This window comes from Micromys minutus, assembly GCF_963924665.1.
Source record: "Micromys minutus genome assembly, chromosome: 29".
Lineage (NCBI taxonomy): Eukaryota > Metazoa > Chordata > Mammalia > Rodentia > Muridae > Micromys > Micromys minutus.
The window spans coordinates 31,658,429-31,678,713 of record NC_137964.1 but is presented as its reverse complement, the minus strand read 5'-3'; the positions used below and the strand labels follow the sequence as shown (position 1 = coordinate 31,678,713).

At 48.9% G+C, this 20,285-nt stretch overlaps 1 protein-coding gene across 1 annotated transcript in view; it reads right to left on the bottom strand.

Annotated features, from left to right (window-relative positions):
* CCDC60 (coiled-coil domain containing 60) overlaps nucleotides 1-20,285 on the bottom strand; it is a gene marked incomplete at both ends in the record, with an annotated part of 141,217 nt that overhangs the window by 66,949 nt on the left and 53,983 nt on the right. Inside the window, one exon of the mRNA XM_080941456.1 lies at nucleotides 12,306-12,385. Within this exon, the coding sequence (XP_080797582.1) occupies nucleotides 12,306-12,385 (80 nt within the window). The remainder of the gene's footprint in view (nucleotides 1-12,305; nucleotides 12,386-20,285) is intronic.

Sequence of the window (20,285 nt, the reverse complement as noted above, 5' to 3'; positions counted from 1 at the left end):
CAGGCCTGCCTTGTTAACGAGCATGTACGATGCGCCTCTTCCTGGCTCCCCCTCCCTCCCTCCCCACCTCTGCTCTTGTCTGTTTTACCCCCCACCCATCACATTTAGCAGCAGAGGGGGTGACTTTGGGAGGCGGGTGTTGATGAAGTTGCATGTCCTGGAGGTCAGAGGCCCTGGCAGAGGGCTTGGGCTCCCAAAATGCGCCTGACAAGAGCCATTGCTGACGGAGCGCGTTAATCTGTGCCCTGCGGGACTCGTGTCTTTTGTGTTAATCCATTTGACTTCCACAATGAGCTTGTCATGCAGAAACTATCATGTCAGAGCCTGAAAAAGTGAAGCCACTTGCCCAGCCTCTTACGGTGGGAAGGTGGCAATGCCAAGGTTTTGACTATCCCTGACCGAATCCCAGAGCCTCTTGCTTCACCTCCCTTCATTCCTCTTCCTTTCCCCAATACCCCCTCCTTCCCCCTCTTCTCTTCTGCCTCCTCCTCCAGTTGTATATATTTAAGACCAACAACTTGCACACAAGGAATAATCACCATTGTCGAGATAATTAGCTTGGTCCACATCTCCCACCCACCCTCCCTTTGATGAGAACAGTCAGGATCTAACTGGCTAATGAATTTCAAGTGTTCTGTACAGCATAGGATCTGGACCATCATACTGCAAACCAGGACAAGGCCAGGCTACACAGGCTGAAATGTGGACACCCCCATCCCAGCATCCTCTTGGACTCCTGGCCCCTGGCAGCCACCATCCATCTCTGCTTCTGTGAATCTGGCTGTTAGATTCAGAATCTCTCTTCACCCCTGCTCAACCTGTCAGCATCCACCAGCCAGCACAGAAGCTGCACGGTTCCTGAAATCAGACTAGCACAGCATCTGAGCCACACAGATTAGGATGCGAACCCTACCCCACAGGAGCCACCCTTTCCTGTTGTGCTCCAAGGGCTTGATGACTAAATGGGAGGGATTGCTCTTCTGGGAGCCACCAGGGTGGGCATTTGAAATGCATTAAGCAGGGAGAGAGGCATACAGACAATTTCGGAAGCATTGCTGGTTCATGATCTCGGGACGGACAGCACAACATGACAGAGACCAGCGGCCTTCGTTCTTCCCGACTGACAGCGTGACTGCTGTCTGGAGACATCCATGTCCTTACGGTTCTTCAGTGGCTTTTCTCTTAGTAGTGATACAGGGAGGAGGTGGGAAGGGACCTGGGCCTCCTTTGATTGAGGAGGCTGTAGTCAGTGGCTCCCTCTATTAAACTCACAACCTTACCTTGCCTGTCACCAAGAGGACAGATCCGACAGGCCCCTGGACGCAGGGTGGTTGCCTGTCACTCTTTGTCCTTGCCACAGTTGATTTCTAGGGACCCTCTAGGCGCCGCCACCCCTCTTTCCAGGACCACGGCTAGCTCTATTCGCCCAGAGCCAGCTGCAAGTATTCCTTTAATTGTTTTGACTTGCATGACTGAGTGACCAGTTCTTGTCCCCCCCCCCCCTTACCGCAGTGATGGTCACCTATCAGGTGCTGCCTCAGGGCCTGGCATGGAGCAGGAAAGTCACCCAGCCGCCCTGGGAGCCTGGGATGGCTGCTTTTTCTGCCTAGGGTTCGTCTCCCACCTCCTGGTGGTCCCTTTCCCCAGCCACTGCATGTTATTCGCTAGTTTTAAAACTTCCAAAAGGAAAAAATTGAAAAACTTACAGGGGCATGGAGGGAAGAGGCAAAGTGAACCAGATGTGTGCCTGTGTACACATGCGCACATATATGCACACCTTTTATGGTGTGTGCTTGTGGTATGCATGTGGATGCACATGCGTGTGGAAGTCAGACATCAATCATCAGAGAGTCTTCTTTAGTCAGTTTGCAGTTGTTTGTGTGTGCATGTGTGAGTGTGTGCATGCATGTGCGTGTGTGCATGCATGTATGTGTGTGTGTGCATGTGCTTGTGTATGTGTGTGCATGTGCTTGTGTATGTGTGTGCATGCATGTATGTGTGTGTGCATGTGCTTGTATGAATGTGTATATGTGTCTGCACACATGCCTGTGTGTGCATCATGTGCTTTATATGTGTGTGTGTGCATATGTGTACGTGCCTACGTGTGAGCGTACTTGTGTGTGTATGTTTGCCTGCATTTGAATACCACAGACAGTGTGTGGAGATCAGAAAACAGCTTGTGGGAATAGAGTCTCTCCTTTGACCATGAGAATCCCGAGGATCATCGGGTTGTGAGGCTTGCCAGCGGGTACCTTCATCCATCCGGCAGGCCGTCTGTCTGTCGATATGGGGTCTCTCTCTGAACCTGGATGGAGTTCCCTATTACATGCATGCGGCACTGTGCCCAGTTTCGATTTTGATTTTTTAAACTCGGGATGCTGGGGATCCAAACCCACGCCCTCTTGTTTGTGTGGCTGGTATTTCAACCAACAGACTGGGCCGTCTCCCAGGTCCCCTCTAAAGCTGTATCCAGTGAATCCTTACTCCCCAACTTTGCAAGCTCTTGTTTTTATCTTTCTGTAACCGCCAGCAAAGCAACGCTCACCTGTGTAGTCTCGAGGGCCTGGGACATTGCTTTGTTCACCCTGTGGTGATATTTACTTTGGTGCACACATTGTGGCTGACATCCCAGCACACTTGCTTTCCTGCCTGCCCCGACCTTGGGCTTAGGTGACGGTAAAGCCTTCAAGTGAAGCTCGTGGGGTTTCAGGGCTGCTTTGCAGCAAATGTATATTTTGAGCTGTCTTGAGACAAAGATGAAGATTCAGATTTCTCGTTGACTTGTAGCTACAACTTGGCTTTGCTTCAAATACTCCGGCGAAAGCATTTCTTATTTAAAGATGGTGCACAGGTTGCCTTCTGGTTTCTTTATGATGCACCATTCACTCCGAGGCTATTTTGGCAGCTAACCCTGGGAGTTGGGTGTGCCGCAGGGCTGTCTGTGCCCTTTCTGTAAATTGGACCCCTGAGTCCGGCAGTCAGAACTTCCCGACCTTTGTGCTCCACTCTGGTACAGCCTCGGGCACCCAGAGGATTTGCCAGTGTCCATTTTACTTGGACTGTTAGGCTTTTCTGTCTTGTGTGTTTCATTTGGTTTTCCTTTTTTCTTTAAAAAAAAAAAAAAAACTCATGGCAGGAAAAAACTGCTTCTCTAGGTGTTTCTGGCTTGCTTTGTTCTTGTTTTCATGAGGACTTTGGGGAAGATCAAGTTCATGGTTGTTTCTAAGGGGTCCTCTTAGCCCAGGGTTGGGGTAAGAATGGTTGTGATGAGCTAAAGAGGGTTTAGTCTTTGGGGAAACTCAGCTTCCACATGCTGCACCTCCATTCACATGCTTTGCGTGATCTTTGTAGGACCTCAAGAAAGGGAGAAGCTGTGCTCTTGGTAAAAATCTTTCAGCAAACCGAAGTCCAGAAAACCTTAGGGCCGAGCCTTCTGCAAATCATTCCTTATGCAGGTTTCCTGAATGTCTTGGAGGGAAGTGTGTAACCTATGGGTTTTAAGAACTGCGATGGAATGGACCGCTAAGATGTTGGTCAAGCAGGGCTGGCATGGGCTTTAAGATCAAGGTGGTGTAGTCTCTACAGCGACACCTTGTGGCAGGGAGAAGCAACGACAGCGTAGCGCCAACATTGCCTCCGTTGATCGGAAAGTCAGGAGGGGAAGGCCAAGCTCCTAGAGGGAGACACTGGTTATCCGTTGAATGGCTCATTGGGCTGTATGGAAACATAAAAGAGGTGGGAACTGGTATTTCTGGCTCATGCTACAAAAGAAGGGACCCTTATGTTACAATTCTGTGCTTTCCTCCCCTTGATGGGCTCATTGGTAAAGAGGCAGGAGATGGTCTGGTCACCTTTAGGGTGACCTTTTACCGCCTCAGTGATTCAAGCCATTGTCTCTGGTAAGAATAATAATACTGGACCAAAGTAATAGCAACAACAGTGTTAATGAGGACAAGGTCTGGCATGTGCTGTGGGGGCTCTGACTTCTGCTAACTTCTAGTTAGCATCATCCAATTGATGTCCTCAGAGCACCTGCCTGTTGTCCCACAAGACACAGCACCCGGGGCTCCTGAGGTCTGTGGTCTGTGCTAGGGCTTCTCACTTTCCAAACAGACAGGGGTGAGATGTCTCGGGACCACTGGATAAACAGTAAGAAAGTCTGGGCTGGAGGATTTATAGATTCCCTGTGGCAGAGCCAGGCATCTGGGCTGAGGCATGGGCTGCAATCAGTGCGTCATTTCAGGCCGCGGAAGCTCACAGGTCTTGGAATCAGCCTGACTCCTGCCTCTACTTACCCATTTACTGGTTGTTTGAATGTGGGCAGGTCACCCAATCTCTCTGGGTGTCACTGTCTTCCTCCACAAAATGGGAATGATAATAAAACCTCACCCTCTGGATGGCTGCGGATTAAACGGATGGGATGCGTGTGCCTGGCGCATAGAGTCATGGAGTGTTGTGCTGAGGTCCCAAGTGAGTGCTGCTCTGCGTGGCTTTTTATGGGTGGGGGATTTGAACTCGGAACCTTTTGTGCAGCGAGTACTTTACTGACTGAGCCATGCCCAGCCCCCTGTACTTGCTCTGATTTTACGTGAAATGGTGACTAGGAAAGGTCAGTTAATCTTACAGAGAAGACTGAGGAAAAGAGGTATTCGAAGACCGCCTGGGTTGGCCAGGATGAGCAGGTTAGAGGTGTGGGCATGGCCCGTCTGAGCAAGCAGCTGGAGATGCTGGAGGCTGCAGATTGGTAGACTGGCGAGGGAGGCCTCGGGGGCGTGTCCTTCCTGCGTGCTATACAGTGAGCAGTATCCTCTGCCACATGCTCTCACAGGCTCCAAAGCAATGGGGACAAATGAGCTTGAATTGAGATGTCTGATAGCGTGAGCCAAGATAAACTTTATTAAAGGAAACAAAACAGAACGATGGTGGGTATTTTGTTTTAGACATGGTAAGATGCTGGTCGTGCGGGCATTACAGAAAATGCTGAGCCCAGGGTGTTATGGGTAAGACAGTGTTTGGATAGAGTTCCGGGTCTGGTGGAAATGGACACCTTAGCTTTATCTGGGACAGCTCAGCTGGGCATCTTCAGGGAATTCTTCCACGCATGCTCTGTGCTTTCATTTTGCCTCGGGCAATCCAGCTGTTTGTTGCTGACAGCTGTGCTGGGGCGGGCAAGGGGCGAGCGTCCCATCTGAAGTCTCGACTCAAAACCCTTTGAGTTTTCGTCAGAGACTCATTTTGTTCCAACCCGTTTCTGAGTTAGTGGTTTTCGACATTTCAGAAATATTGTGTGTATCACAAGAAATTCAGTTAAGAACTCCAGAGCTATGCATTTTTAAGGATCATATAAAGAAGTAAACTCTGAGGATGTCTAAGCATTGCCTTTGTAACAGGAGAAATAAGGGGTGGAAAATGTAAAATAGCCGAGAATTCTGATGGTAAGAAATTAGTGTACAAATTAGGCTCCATTTTTGTGGTGGAATATTATATAAGCTTTGGTATGGTCATGATGTTTGCAGGGATATATGATATCAAAGAGTTCTTGGTATTTTAGGGGTGATGGTGTTTGTACCTCTCAAAAGAGTTCTTATCTTTTTATGTGATTATCTAAATACTTGTAGATAAAATATAAAATGCTTCAAAATGGGAAGAGAAAGATGTTTAAATGAAGCATATTGGATTTATTTATATTTTTTATCGATATGACCGACGCCTCCACATGAGTTCGCTGTTTTCTTCTTTGTCTTTGTAGATATTTAAATGTCTTTATGCTAAAAAGTTTAAAATAAAACTATGTGTTATGTTTGTTTAAATAATGGAAGATATCAATATCCTTTTCTAAATTAAAGTTACATCACTGAAGGTGTGTTCAGAACACTCCTTTTAATTAAGATATCCACGTTGTGTGTTTTCAGAGACAGTCACTGCATGCTGCAGTCTTAGATGCACTGGTTAACTTTCCTAAGGTGTACTGTTTGTATAGTTCAAAAGTGTCTTCAAAATAATCTGCTGAGGGCTTGTGATATGGCTCAGAGGGTTAAAGAGCTTGCAGCCAAGCTCTACAATCTGAGTTCGATTCTCAGGACTCACATGGTGGATTGAGAGTGCCAACTCTTGAAAACTGTCCTCTGACCTTCACACGTGCACTGTGGCATGCACGCCATCTCCTTGAGACAGATAATGTGTTTCCCAAGCCCAGGTTTTTAAGATTGTCAGCTAGTGCCAAGTGGGTGGGCCGACAGCTTTGCTTCTTGATAGAGGTGCCTCTATGTGCATTGAGATGTGCTGGGTCTGCACGGAGAACAGCACAGGGACCCGGGAGAATGAGGGTCACTCGTAAAGTACCGTGGGTGAATGCCTGAGTCACAATAGAGATGGAACAAGCGCCACACTGAGTGCCAAGGGGACAGATAGTTTTATTCTATGAAGTCCAAGTGCGAGGACTCCAGGTGGTGGCTCTCCAAGGGGCCTTAGTGACTGGGAGGCTTTGGAAGGATGCAGTGAGGTGTCTACGTCTTTTCTTCCCATGGATGTGAGTTACACTTTCCCTCAGAAACACAGAGCTGCCTCAAGCAGTTAAACCTCCTCCTGGGAAGCTTGCATGTCAGAACTGGTTACCAGTGTGTTCCACACACTGCCTTACAGACCCTCCCCTGGGAGCACTTCCCAATGAGCACCCATGCTACAGTAGGTGCTGTGAGAACTGTACTCAGTAGTGGGGGGGTTAGAGCCAGACTTGCCACCATCCAAGCAGCAATGGGTATGCAACCTGGAAATGTCCCGAGCCAACGCACTGGCTCAGGGGAGCCAGCGGTGCCCGCTTCTTTCCTGCTCTCCATTCCGTGTCAGCAGGCAGATGGTACTGTAGCAGAGACATCAGCACATACATCAAGTGATGCTTGTACGTTGCAGGGGCTGGGCTGTAGTTGGCAGGCCGTACAAGCTGCGCCTCCAACCGCTGTGGGCAAGTTTCCCCAGGCAGAGCAGTGGGCGTGAAGACCTGGAAGACCTGATCCCGCAGAGGGCTGACCTCGCCACGTCAAGCAGGTGGATGCCGGAAGCAGAAGGCATGGCTGGGACGGGGTTGTGATGTGGTACACTGTCCACATCTCCCCCCTGCTGTGAAGCATTGCCACGCTCCATCAAGGCTGCTGAGGGAGAGCAACTCTCTCTGGGGAAGAATTTCACGGAAACAACTTTTCATACAAATCTTTATAAAAAGGTTCCAGAGATTTTGGTATTTGGGTTTTAAGCATGTGCGTCTCTGTCCACAGCCTCCTTGAAATGGCAGGTGTGGTGAGGGAGGCTTAGCCTTCGGAAAGGAACAGAAACAGACATTTACCCCCGGCTGAGAGCGTAGCAGGGAAGGACAGAGGAGGCGCTTACCCCGGGATTCTGGCTGACCGGCAGCATCAGACACGCAGACAGACAAGAAATGGGCAGGGTGCCTGGGTCACACAACCAGGATGGTTAAGAACGCAACCAGCTCGAGCCTGCTTCCCCCAGCATGGCTGTGTGGCTGGGTTTATGAATTCCGAGTCAAGAACATGGGCCAATGTTTGTCCTCACAGAGCATACGAGAGACTCATTAATAGCACCTTTGCTGGCTTTGGGGCATGGGGAAGATGTGATTGACATACATCTTTTGCTTGTTTGGTACAGTCCAGAAATTTTAACTTGAGCCTATATCTGGTGCATATACCGGTCCTCAGATCCAGAGTCTTAACCCCAAGTGTTGCAGAAGGAACAAAGGAAAGAGTCAGGGTTGGACTTGGGGGCTATGAATGTCTGGCTATGTCCCAGGCATCGAGTGAGAAGCTGCAGAAGGTAGGGGCGGCACTTAGGAGATGCCAGAGGCAACCAGTAACTTTTCAAATGTTTAAATTCACTAAAATCCAGTCTCATCCAAACCCCAATTCAGATTAATTAGATGTTATTATAGATGCCACAATATTCTCTTGCAGCTTCTAATTTAGAGATGATAAATCAAAACCCGTGCCATGACGGCGTCCATGTGAATGGCTTGCTGGCTTCCAGCTTCATTGTCACGGCTGTGACACCAGGCACCGTCCTTTAGCCTCTGCATTTGGGTGTGTCCACTCTCAAACGTGCTTATACAACACACACACTGGGGAGGGAGGGTCACCTCACTCTACCTATAAATCCAGACACAACGATACCTCCCGGTGAATGCCAATAACGTTCTCAAACATCATTGACTTATAAAATAGCCAGAGACATGGGCTGGGATGCTAAACTTGCCACATTTCCTCTCGACTTCATGAGCTAGGAAACCATTTCATTCATGCTCCTTGGTGGGCGAGCCGACCTCCAGAGAAGGATGTGTTCTCAGAGAGCACCTATGGGGAACCAAGGCTATGGCAGCCGCATGGAAATTCAAGTCAGAAAGTTCAGAAAGGGTCTGGATGGGCATTTAGAAGGTGGCTCCCGGGGGCGTGGTCTCCTGGCTGAGCATTGCTACAGTGCAGGGGCTGGTCCCCACCCCTCCCCATCCTCCTCCCCATCCTCCTCCCCATCCTCCTCCCCATCCTCCTCCCTTCCTCCTCCCCATCCTCCTCCCTTCCTCTTCTGTGTATTCTTTGCCCTCTAATTCTTCCTATTTCATCTCAGTTTCTTCTCTCTGCTGGGCGTCTACTCACCGCGGTGAACCTTTTCTGCCTTCCAGCTTTACCTCTGCCCAGCCTACCCCTCCCCATACCCTCTCCACCTTTCTTTCTTTCTTTTTACTTTTGATAGCCTGGTCCCTTTCAGTCCCACTGCTAGCTGCCTGACTGTTGGCATGTTGTCCACTGAACCTTCCCCACAGTGTGACTTAAGTTCACGGCTCCAGAGCCGCCTTGGGGGTCAGGCTCACAGTTCTATCGAACAGGTTGTGATGGTGAATCTTGGTTGCTGATGGGACTGCGGAGTGCCCAGGAGATGAGTAAATCACACCTTCCATGGAGGATCAACCAGAGCTACGGCTCCCTTAAGGTGGCCAGCTCCTCTAGACTGAGGACCCAGGTAAAAAAAAAGAGGAGAAAGCCCACAGTGCAGGCATTCAAGAACCCTTTGTGTGCGTGTACCTGTATGTGTGTGTGTGTATGGTCTGTATGTGTGTATGGTCTGTATGTACATGTATATGAATGTGTGTATATGCATATGGTATGCATATGTGTTTGGTGTGCACATGTGTACCTATGTGTGTATATAGTGTATTGCATGTGCATATATATATGCCTATGCCTGTGTGTATTTATGGTGTGTGTGGTGTGTACATATGGTATATATACATGTGTGCATATCCTTTTTTACTACTGTTTTAATCTTTTTACTGTTAAGTCATCAAGGTGAATAAGAAAATCCATCCCATAAATCCTTGTTTGGGACCACAACATGGACGGGACAGAGTATGAGCCTCTACATCCTAAATGGCAGATAAGGGTAGGGCAGTAAGCAGGTCTTCAGACACACGGGTGCCGCCTTTCTCTTCAGCTCCCACATCCGAGCATCACCCAGTCTGGTGGCTGTGACTCTGAGTCTGTCCTCTCCGACCCAGGCAGGTGTCACCCTCACCGTGGCCTTGATGACGTAGGTGTAATTATTTTCTTAGGATTGGACCGCCCCCTCTTGCCCAGAACCCTCCATCGGCTTTTTTGTTTCTGCGTGGCCCTCAGAGCTTCCTGACAGTTCTGCTCCATCTCTTTCCTCTCTCATCTTACCTTTGGCTCCACACAGGCCTCTCTGCATGTCCTGACTTCATCACCCCCTCAACCCATGCTTGGAAACACCCCAGCTGCTCCCCCTCTGTGTGAATGACTCACTCTCTCCTTCAAGCATCAGACCTAGGACCTCTCTGTATAAATGATTACAAACCTTACCTACAGACACACAGAAACACACACACTCCCTCACTCACACACACACACACAACAGACAAAGACACACATTCACATACACACGCACTCACACACACACTTTTACACACATACAACAGACACACATTCACACACATACACACACACAACAGACACAAACACACATACATGTACAAACATACACTCACAAACACAGACACCCACTCACACATATACACATGCTCACACACATGCACAGATACATACATGCACACTCATGCACATGCACACACTCATACAGTCACATATATACACACACACACACATACAAACACATAAACATGCATACACATACGCACGCTCGTGTGCACACACACACATACACTAACCACGTCCCCTCCATCTTCTAGTCTAGGCACCAGCTTGGTTTGTATATCTCCAACCCTCAGGCTCTGTTTGTCATCCCGTTCTCTCGAGTTCCGTTCTTGCTTTAATCTCTGGCACAGAGGTCACTGCTTTCTCACACCTGGTGGTACCTCATGCTCAACATTTAAAATAACCAATGAACTCAGAGAGACAGAGGCACACCATGAGTTCAACTTCATTGTCAAACCGCCTGGACCTAGGATCGCCTGTATAAGACACACCTCTGGCCACGTCTGTGAGGTGCTTGCAGGTGGTTTAACTGAGGAGGGAGGACTCTCTTTCAGTGTGGGTGGCTCTGCTCCCATTGCATGGGATGGAGTCTTGTGCTGAATGAGGAGGAAAAGCGATGAAGCCAGTAGAGCAGCCTCTCTCCCTTTCTCTCTCTCACCCTCCTCACCCCCCAACGGCTGGCGTGCCCACCTTCACGTAACGGGCAGCATCTGTGTGAGGTGACTGGTCAGTCACATCACATGCACAGCGTGAGCAGGACTATTCACCCTGTGAACTAGGACGCAAAACAGGGCAGGAAGAAGGGTCTAGGGTCCCAAATGCCCCTTGAGGACACAGCTCTAAGCCTCTAAGGACTGAGTATCTCTGCCTAGTCTCCAGGTCCGTAAGGTTCTGCTGTTCCGGAAAGCAGCACACGGGACGCCGAGTGCTCATGGGCCCTGAAAGATCCCTGACCCAACCCACGGCAGTGAAGTAGTTACCCGTGTGTGTGTGTGTGTGTGTGTGTGTGTGTGTGTGTGTGTGTGTGTGTGTGTGTGTAACATATGTATGCTATACACATATTATACAGTACACACACACACACACACACACACACACACTATATGTTTGGTCTCAAACCTTCCTTAGCCTTAGCTATTTTTAATTGCCTTGCTTCTGATGTGTACCTAATGCCATTTGAAAAGACAAATGGGAGGTGATATGGATTTAAAAAAAAAAAAAAAAAACAAGTCAAAGAGATGGCATCTCTACGGAGAGACTCCTGTGCGAATGTGCATGTGTGTTCATCTGTGTGTCTGTGTGAGCACTCGTGTGTTTAACTCTCTGCAAGGCAGACTTCCCTGGAAGCTAGAGCTAGTCCTGACCTGTCAGCAGGCTTCCGCCAGTGCCGTCAGGCGGAGCATCTCAATGCTGTGTCTCGGTTTTGTGCTTGTGGCCCTTCTGTGTGTCCCTTGTCACGTTCATCAGCCAAGCAGGCTAACCCTGTCTGTCCGATGTGGATGTTAAATGCTAGCTTATTCCGGATTTCTGGGAAGTGGTACCAGTGACAGCCTCCCTCAGCCAGCTGAGGATGTCGGAAAGTCACCCCATCACCTGTGGTCACATGGCATCCACGGCCATGGGCAGAGAGAAACGGATGCACCCCGGGCCCAGACTGGGGAGTAACGCTGCACACGCTCAGGGTGGATTTTTCCAACACTACTAACTCACTTTAAGAACCCCTTTGCAGTCATGGCCACAGGCCGGCACAATCCACACACTTCTTCCTTGAGTCCCTCTTCCCAGGTCTCCATACATCATGTTAGGTCGACAATCAGAACCGCACACCACAGGGACTGAGCTGCGTTTCCAGCCCTTTGTCCCTTTTCCTTATCGAGTACAATTGGAGCGATAGTATTTTGGGTTAAATAAAACCTCATTGGAATTGCTTCTGTCCCTTCTTCCCTTTCTAGTGAGGATCGGCACAACTAAGAGATTACGTCATGGCCAGGCCCCGGGAGGGTAGACAGGGCCACCTCTCACACGGAAAGGGCCTGCTGCTCCCACGGTTGTTTCTTGGCCTAACCCTATGACCCGCCCTCCAGCCCCTACCTTCCATCCTCCATTCACATCATTGTGTGGAGCCGGACAGAGGCCTGGAGAGGAAGCGTCTGGGCCGCACTGGTCCCCAGTGTTCTTTCCCAGCACGCTTTACATGTCTTATGCCAAGTCTTCCGGTGGATGTCTACGGAGAGACGGCTCCTGCCCCGTCCCCAGCCCGACAGGCAGTGTCTGCGGCGCGCGGGACTCACTCACCGGCTTCGGATAAGATCCTTTTTGAGGTTTACTATTTCCTTGTCTATAAACTTGTCGTTCTTCGCTGGCTTGTCTGAGACCTGATGGGAAGACAGGAGAGGAGAGGGAAGCCGGACGTTAAAACAGTCGCTCCGGGCGGAGCCGGGTTAACGGAGGCCCCTGTATCTAGCAAGAGCCAATTGACACAGAGCAAAGCTGCGCCCCAACTCATGGTTTGGGGGGGTTTCCGGGATGTTGCTGGTTGGCCCTGCGTCAGGGCCGGGGAGGGTAGTAGTACTTCTTCTAAAGCTTATGGGAAACACACTGTGAAAACCTTGCAGAAGGACCGTTCACTGAGGCCCTTTAAGAGCTTTAGAAGTGGGCGTGCCCCGATAAGCATCCTGCGGGGATGCCAAGGCTCCCTGGGAAAGATTGCTCACTTGCTAATGAAAACAATCACCTGCACGTGTCACAAGAAAAGGCAGATTAAGCAATCCTGATGCATCTAGACCACAGAATAGTATACAGCCATGAAAAGTGACTTACTTCCAACACTGTGACGTAAGTACCTTTATTGCAATAGGGGGTGTTTTGCATACTTTGATGGGGAGGCTATGTTGAAAAGCACCATTATAATGGTTTTAGTTTTTGAGAAATAAAAATATGCTTTTCAAAGGTAGGGAAGGACATGGCCCCTAGATGTAGGATTTTCTCTCTGGCTGTGGCGTGGTTTATTAATAGTTTTCTTAGCTGATGTGGATTGGATCTCATAGGTATGAGTGTGGAAAGCGGGTGTGACAGCAGTCCCAAGATGATGCTTGGGACTCCGGCCTGGTTTTGTAACTAGCACCTGACTTCCTCCTGCCCCCGAGATTAGCTACTCCCACCGTGTGAGCTTCGCAGGTGCACCCACGACTCGAGATCAGGACAATAGGACTGCGCTTGGAGGTGGGGGGGAATGAAAAAGAGAAACCGAAAGAGAAACAGAAAGAGAAACTAGGAGGGAGACAGAAAGAGAGACAGACGGGGAACAGATTTTCACTGGCATGCTGTAAGGTTCCTGAATAAACGGCTTTGAGAAGAATGCTGTGTAGTCGCTCCTTTTCTGCTGGTTGGAGACGGCGGCGACATAGGAGTTAGCTGCATCATCAGAGAAGAGCTTTAAAAGATAACCACATGGGTGCTGGAGCGATGGCTCAGTGGTTGGAAGCTCTGCCTGCCCTTGCAGACCAGGGCTTCTCACAACCATCTGTAACTCCAGTGCCAGGAGACATGCACCCTCTTCTGGTCTCCACGGGCACTGCATGCGAGACATACTAACCCATGAAGGCACATCCTTATACATATACATTGTGTGTGGTGTTGTGTGTGTGCGCAGTGTGTGTAGTATGTATATGCAGTATGTGATGTGTATATATATATGTGTGTGTGTGTCTGTGTGCATGCATGTATATATGTGGTATCTATGTCTGTGTATTTTTACATATGTGTTTATGTGACTGTGTGGTGTGTGTTTATATGTGTGGCATGTATGTATGTGTGTGTGATGTGTGTGGTATGTATGCTTGCTGTCTCTGTGTGCATGTGTGTGTGTGTGTGTGTGTGTGTCTTTGTGTGGTATGTTTACGTGTCTGTGCATGTGGATTTGTGTCTGATGTTTGTGACTCTCTATGGTGTGTATGTACATGTGTGGTATGTGCATATGTGTGTGTGTGTGTGTGTGTGTGTGTGTGTGGTGTGTATTTTGTGTAGGTTCTGGGATCCAACAAAGTAAGTATTAAGCTCAGTGAGCCGTTACCCCAGCTCTGACGGGTACACCTTCGGGTGCAGGGGAACACTTGGGAACCAAGCCATGGTGGTGTTCAACTTTCAAATATATTTTCAGTTTCTTACTTTATTCTCAAATTATGTGTATATGTGCCAATCTGTGCAGGTGAGGGTGGGTGCCCATGGAGGCCAGAAAGAAGTGGATGTTGGGTCCCCTAAGCTACAGTTACAGGAGTGTGAGCCAAGCAGGGTGGGTGCTGGGACCTGAATCTGGGCTCCGTGGGAGAGAAACGCTCTTTACCACGGAGCCATCTGTCTAGTCCCGTGGATTATTTCCATGGGTGACGAAGGGAAATATGCCTGTGTAAGGTTCTATGTCATCACACTAGAGTCTGTATTGCTGTTAGAGGATTTACAACCCCGTCATTAGCCCGATGAGATGTGTCTTGTGGCTCTGCAACTCGGTTGGCATTGCAACGGGACCTCAGGAAACCACACCCACTGTGTTTTCAACGACAGTCACAAGCCAGCAGTGGTAGTCATGTGGAGAGGAAGTTGTGAGTATCATTTGATATGAACAAAATTAGAAGCTTACGAAGCATTGCAGAAATTACTCTTTTAAAGGGAGTCTCGCTTTGTGGCCCAGAGATCTTGTATCTGCTTCTCAGGAACAGCCACCACTCTCGGGCTCCAAAATCACTTCTTTTAGAACTATTACAGAGGTCTAGAGCAAGCTGGCTGGCAAGGTTAGCCATATTGAGTGAGCTCTGGGTTTGACTGATAGTCCCTGTCTTGTGAACAACACGCACACACATGTGCTCCTAATACACAAGTGACCGAACAACATGAAAACAGGTGTACATACACACATGCACACCATTACCTGTATTTACCACAAATACACACATGAATGAAAATAAGACTAAAGGTAGTGTAGTGATGAGTGTAGTGATGCGGGCACAGGGTGCTTGCTTGTGGAGACGGCCCTCTGTGCTGTCGGCTTACCTGTTTGCTGCTCTATCTTTCTATGGTTTTGAGAGCGCGGTTCTCTTATTTGTATAAAAACCCCCTTCACTCTAAGCCAGGCTGCTGTGTTGTGCGGATGGCGGGTGGTCGTGATGGATTTAGATGGACGGCAGGCTGGACCACCTGTTTGCATGAACACGTTCTATGATGCCTACACAGTGACGAGTGACCAAGGCTGCATTTCTCGGGTGTTCCCGAGGTAGACCCCAGCAATGCCACTGTCACCCAAGGAAACCATGTGGCTTCCCCACAAGGATGTCTACCACAGCAGTGTGAGCTCAACCTGCCAAACCCTCGATGCCCGGCAAACCAGCCGCATTGTGGGGCTAAGCCACGGTTGGCCCAGGCGGCAAAGATGGTCCGGTTCTATGGCTAATGTTTGGTGTTGCTGTGGATGTTTGTTTATTGGCATGGGAGGGTGACGGAGGAATGTAACTTCACATGGAAATGCAACTTATGTGTAAGGAAATCAGACTATACCCAGTGCTCATTTTTCCTTTGTCTGGAAACCTCTCACAATTTTCTATCATCTCATACCGATGACTTTAAAAAAAATTGATTGCAAAGGATCCATGTCATAATAGAGTAATATGGGAGTAAACACAATAAATCAACAATAGAGATGTTGGATCAGGGTGTCGGAATTATCAGTTAATTAAACAATCATTTTGACTCAGGTTGTTCCTTTTCCTAATTTTCTGTAATTTACATAGATTAATTCTAAGTAAATAATGGTGTCTTTCATGTTTGTAGGGCAATTTTTTGACTAATTCTCTCAATGCATAAAAATATAAATGTTTAATGCTGATGTTAATTGAGTTGTCTAGGGTCCTGGAATGGTGTGAGTGGAGCTGTGTTATGGAGTCACCGGCAGTTCTGTAAGAGTGGGGCAAGCGCAGAGCCCCACAGGGGCAGCAAAAGGAAAGAAACCTTGAATGTTAGCCAAAGGAAGGTACCTTGGCCAGCCTCAGGCAGGACTAAGGGAAGGGGGCCCGAGAAACCCTGGAGTTGGCCTGCCTGGTGTGGGAAGGCAAGTTCAGCTCTTCTGGGAGACAGACAGGGAAACCCTGGGAACCTTCCTCCCACTCTGATTTCTCCTGCTGGAACTTTCAATTGTTTGAACCTAGGGATCCTGGGAAATGTAGTTTTTAACAGTGTGCTCCCCATACGGGATTGGAGAACTGATGTCCCAGAGGAGATGGTTTGGGAGTTATGGCATGGGTTTAGTATTTGTGTCCTAGCTAAGACTAGGTTAGCAAGTGGCCTTTTGTACTGGAGAGCTGGTTCTTGATTTTAGAGAGTCCCTGGTATTTCCCGGAGCTTTGGGACACACCCAGAGCCTGGGGTCTTTTCCTGTTGCTTCCTCTGAAAATCTTCCCCCAAAGCCGCTGTAGTTGTCAGTTTTCGTCACTACGCGGTCGACTTATAAAGAGAGGTTTTATTGTCTCCGGTGATGAGACATGGTCATCTAAGTAAAAGTGAACTCGAGAGGGATACACCTGGGTTCTGCTGTCTCCTTAAGGGGCACCCCCCAGAGACCTCCTAGGGAGTCCTTGCTCCTCAAAGGCTCTCTAGCCCTCCCAGAACAGTGCTGAAATACATGAACCTTTGCGGAACATCCCAGATCCATGATGCTAGGTTATCTTTAGCTTTCTTACGTGTTCTGCCCCTTTCTGGAAACCACTTAAGTTCTGCATTTTTATAGGCTTCACCTCTTCCATTAGATCTAATGCATTGGACCAGGGTCCTTCTTGCCCTGTGACTTTGTATCCCATATTAACATCGGCACTGGGGCTTTTTATCCAGGGGACACAACTCCCAAATGACCTCACACTGAAGAATGTGTTCCTGATACAAAGCTAGAAAGCATCATAGAAACTCGTGGGGAGGGGCAATCAACAAATGGGGCATAAAAGCACCATGCAAAGCCCGAGTGCTCCTAGCTACCTGAGGTCTCAGCCTGGTTGCAGGGGATACACCTTAGGGACAGTTCTCTTTGGTTATCTGTCCCTGCTCTACTTGGGTGTGCCGTTGGCCTTTGGAGCCTCTGGTTTTCCTGTTGCTCGTGGATACGAGCGATCGCATTGTCTCTGCCCTGTGTATCTCTCCTTCAGCAGGTATTGAAAACACCCCTCCGATGGTGTGAGGTGTGCAGAGCAGGACTGAGAAAGATGCCCTGGGACTTCCATGATAGACCATGCTGTCGGTGATGGGTGTGAGGAGGAGGACAAGTGTCGTCGTCTAGGGATAGCTGCCTGTGGAAGTGACTCGGTTGGAGAGAGAAAGGCTTTGCCATCAGTAGGAAGCCCGGTTTTGTTACTTAGAGCGGACTGATCCTGAGTGAGCCACATTCACTTCCAGGGCCTTGGTTTTCCCATCTGTTCAATGGGGCACCTGCTAATTCTACCAGAAACATTCACCTCTTCACTACAGCATCAAAGGACATTCCTACTCAAGTGTGTGGTGTCATCTGTCTGTGCCACATTGCAATGCCCCTTGTAAGGGCTTGGTGGACATTTTAAAAGGTGGAGAAGATGCATGCCACAGTGAAGGAGTCGCTGTCAAGTGACAAAGCCTGGTCTTGGCACTGGGCTCAAGTGACATCAAAGCATCTTCTCTGTGCGAGAGGGTGTCACTGTGTAGCCCAGGCTTGACCTGAACTTATGTTCAACCTGCGTCATCCCCACCACTGCAGCCTGCAAAGCATGTGTTCTTGGTGACAATAGTCTGCCTCCACCATAGTAGCTGTTGATCTGAAGATAGCTCAGCCTCTGGATTTTTGTGACATTTCATCATAAAGAAGTCCATAAGGCAGAAAATCGGCTCCATGCATTGAAGGTCATAGCCAATCTTCTAAATACCCGTTTTCTCTGTGCTTTATGAAAAGATGTTCTAAGCATTTCTTTGTTAGGCCTGAAAATAAGATCTTCCTGGAATCAGATTAAGATGGAAATGGATTCTGTTAACTGTGCTGGGGTTGATACAGACATCAGGGGAACAGCTGGGATGCTCCAAGGAGCTGAGAGGGGGAGGGGACGCTGCTTGAAAAGACATGACTGGTGGGCAAGCCAGAGGTTTGGCAAACTCTAGACCCCTCCTGGGGAAGGACTCAGTAGGCTGGGGACGGGTGCTTGAAATCGGTTTGCGGCTGACCAATAAGTGTTTGGCGGGGGCTTTATGACGGGGGCTGGCAATTTCCTTCTGGGAGAATGGGGGTTTATTTATTTATTGATTGATCATTGTCTTAGTTAGGGTTGCTGTTGGGAAGGAACAGACTTATTCAGCTTACACTCCCACATCACTGTTCATCACTGAGGGAAGTCAGGGCAGGAACCTGAAGGCAGGAGCTGATGCAGAGGCCATGGAGGGGTGTTTCCTTCCCCATGGCTTGCTCAACCTGCTTTCTTACAGAACCCAGGACCACCTGCTCAGAGATGCCCCTCCCCACAGTGGGCAGGGACTTTATAAATCAATCATTAATCAAGAAAATGCCCCCCTATCGTGCCTACAGGCTAAGCTAGTAGAGACCTTTCCTTAATTAAGATCTCTTCTTCCTAGGTAGTGTCTAGGTTTGTGTCGAGTTGACAACAACCTGCCATCAGAGCCACGTGAGGATATGGAACGTGGTAATCAAGAGCCTTTTTGCCTTCCTATGAACTCAGGGGACAGGAGGTCGGGTCTGGACATCAAAGGAGAGAAGTGACAGAAAAGGGGAGGGACCGTCTTTTCAGTGTGTGGTGGGAGGAGAGTTTTCAGGGTGGTAAAGTGCCACAACCCTGGGGAGGACAGGAAACCCCCTGCCGTCTGGGTTCCGAGCTCCCCTCACTGTTTCAGACTGAGCAGAGAGTCTTATTCATAAGCACCGTGGGTACCGAAAACATGCTAAGGTCTGCAGATGTCCCTCTGGCCATGTTGGGACAGACATGTTCCATGTGCCCCTGATGTGTGTCTGTGGAACATCCTCCCTTTGTTCCACCTCGCAAGGAATCTGTACAGCATCCTTACTCCCATCTTGCCAAAAGGGGACCCACAGGACCCAGAGGCAGGGCCACTTCCTCAAGGCCACAAAGATACCCATGTGGGTGGAGTGCAGCCTCCTGCTTCTTTCATCCTTCTCTGATGTAGGGGTCAGTGAACTTCTGTACGGGATGTGGCCAAACCCTTGTGGGAACTTCACCAGTGTGGTTTTCTGTTCTGACAGCTGCTTCTAGTGATTGTCTTTCTTCCCTTAGGATTTCTTCAGGCTGTCTTCCCTCTACGCTCGCCCGGAGCCAGTCTCCATCACTGCCAGCAGGTAGACAACACACATGGCCTCCCACCTCTCAGCTCTGGTTCCTTGTCTCTGCAAGCTATCAGGGCTCCAAAGCAGTGCCTTCATTGGACACCATAAGGAACTTTGTTACAGGGAACTTAACCAGGCTGACCAAACAAAGAGTCCTGCTACTATGTCACGAACACTTGTGGCTTTTACCCACTGAATCACTCACCACTAGTTAAAGAATTTGAGACAGTGTATAAGAATGTGTCCAAACAAACTAGTTACTGAGAGTACCAACAAAGGCCTCTGGATCAGCAAGGGCAGTGATGTGGAGATATACCGGTAGGTGGCGCTAGAAGCTATGGCTTTCAATCAAATCCCAGTTTTCTTTTGATCTGCCTGCCTCTGCCTCTCTCGGCTCTCACTTGACTGAAATGGAAATTGGCTGCTGGCACTTCGAGCCCCCACCAGCCAGGGACTAAATCTGACTTGTTGAGATGCCAGTTTAAAAAGATAACAAACCATGCTTGTCTGAAAGACTAGCTAGGGGCTGGAGAGACAGCTCAGGGGTTAAGACTAGCTATGAGGAATCAATGGTAAAACTTCAGATGCTGGTAACCAACCCAAGTCTCTGTGAGGGGTGAGGGACTGTCTTTGACAATCCTGGATGATCTTAAGGAACTAGGTTCTGTGATAGAGCTTAAATTCCATATGTCTCTGAATGAACTAAGATTCTAAGGAAATATCATGTTTCCTTCCAGCCGTAAAGACTGGCTGGAGCAGCCCGAGGTCCAGTCTCATCAGAGAGATCTCTGTAATTGATTAGCAATGTCTGCCACAGCCCCTGGAGGAACCAGCACACTTGAGGATACTGATAACCAGCCAGCCTGATCTCCCTCAAACTGTGAGCCTAAAGAAAGCCTTCTAGCCTCGAGTTGCTTCAGCCAGGA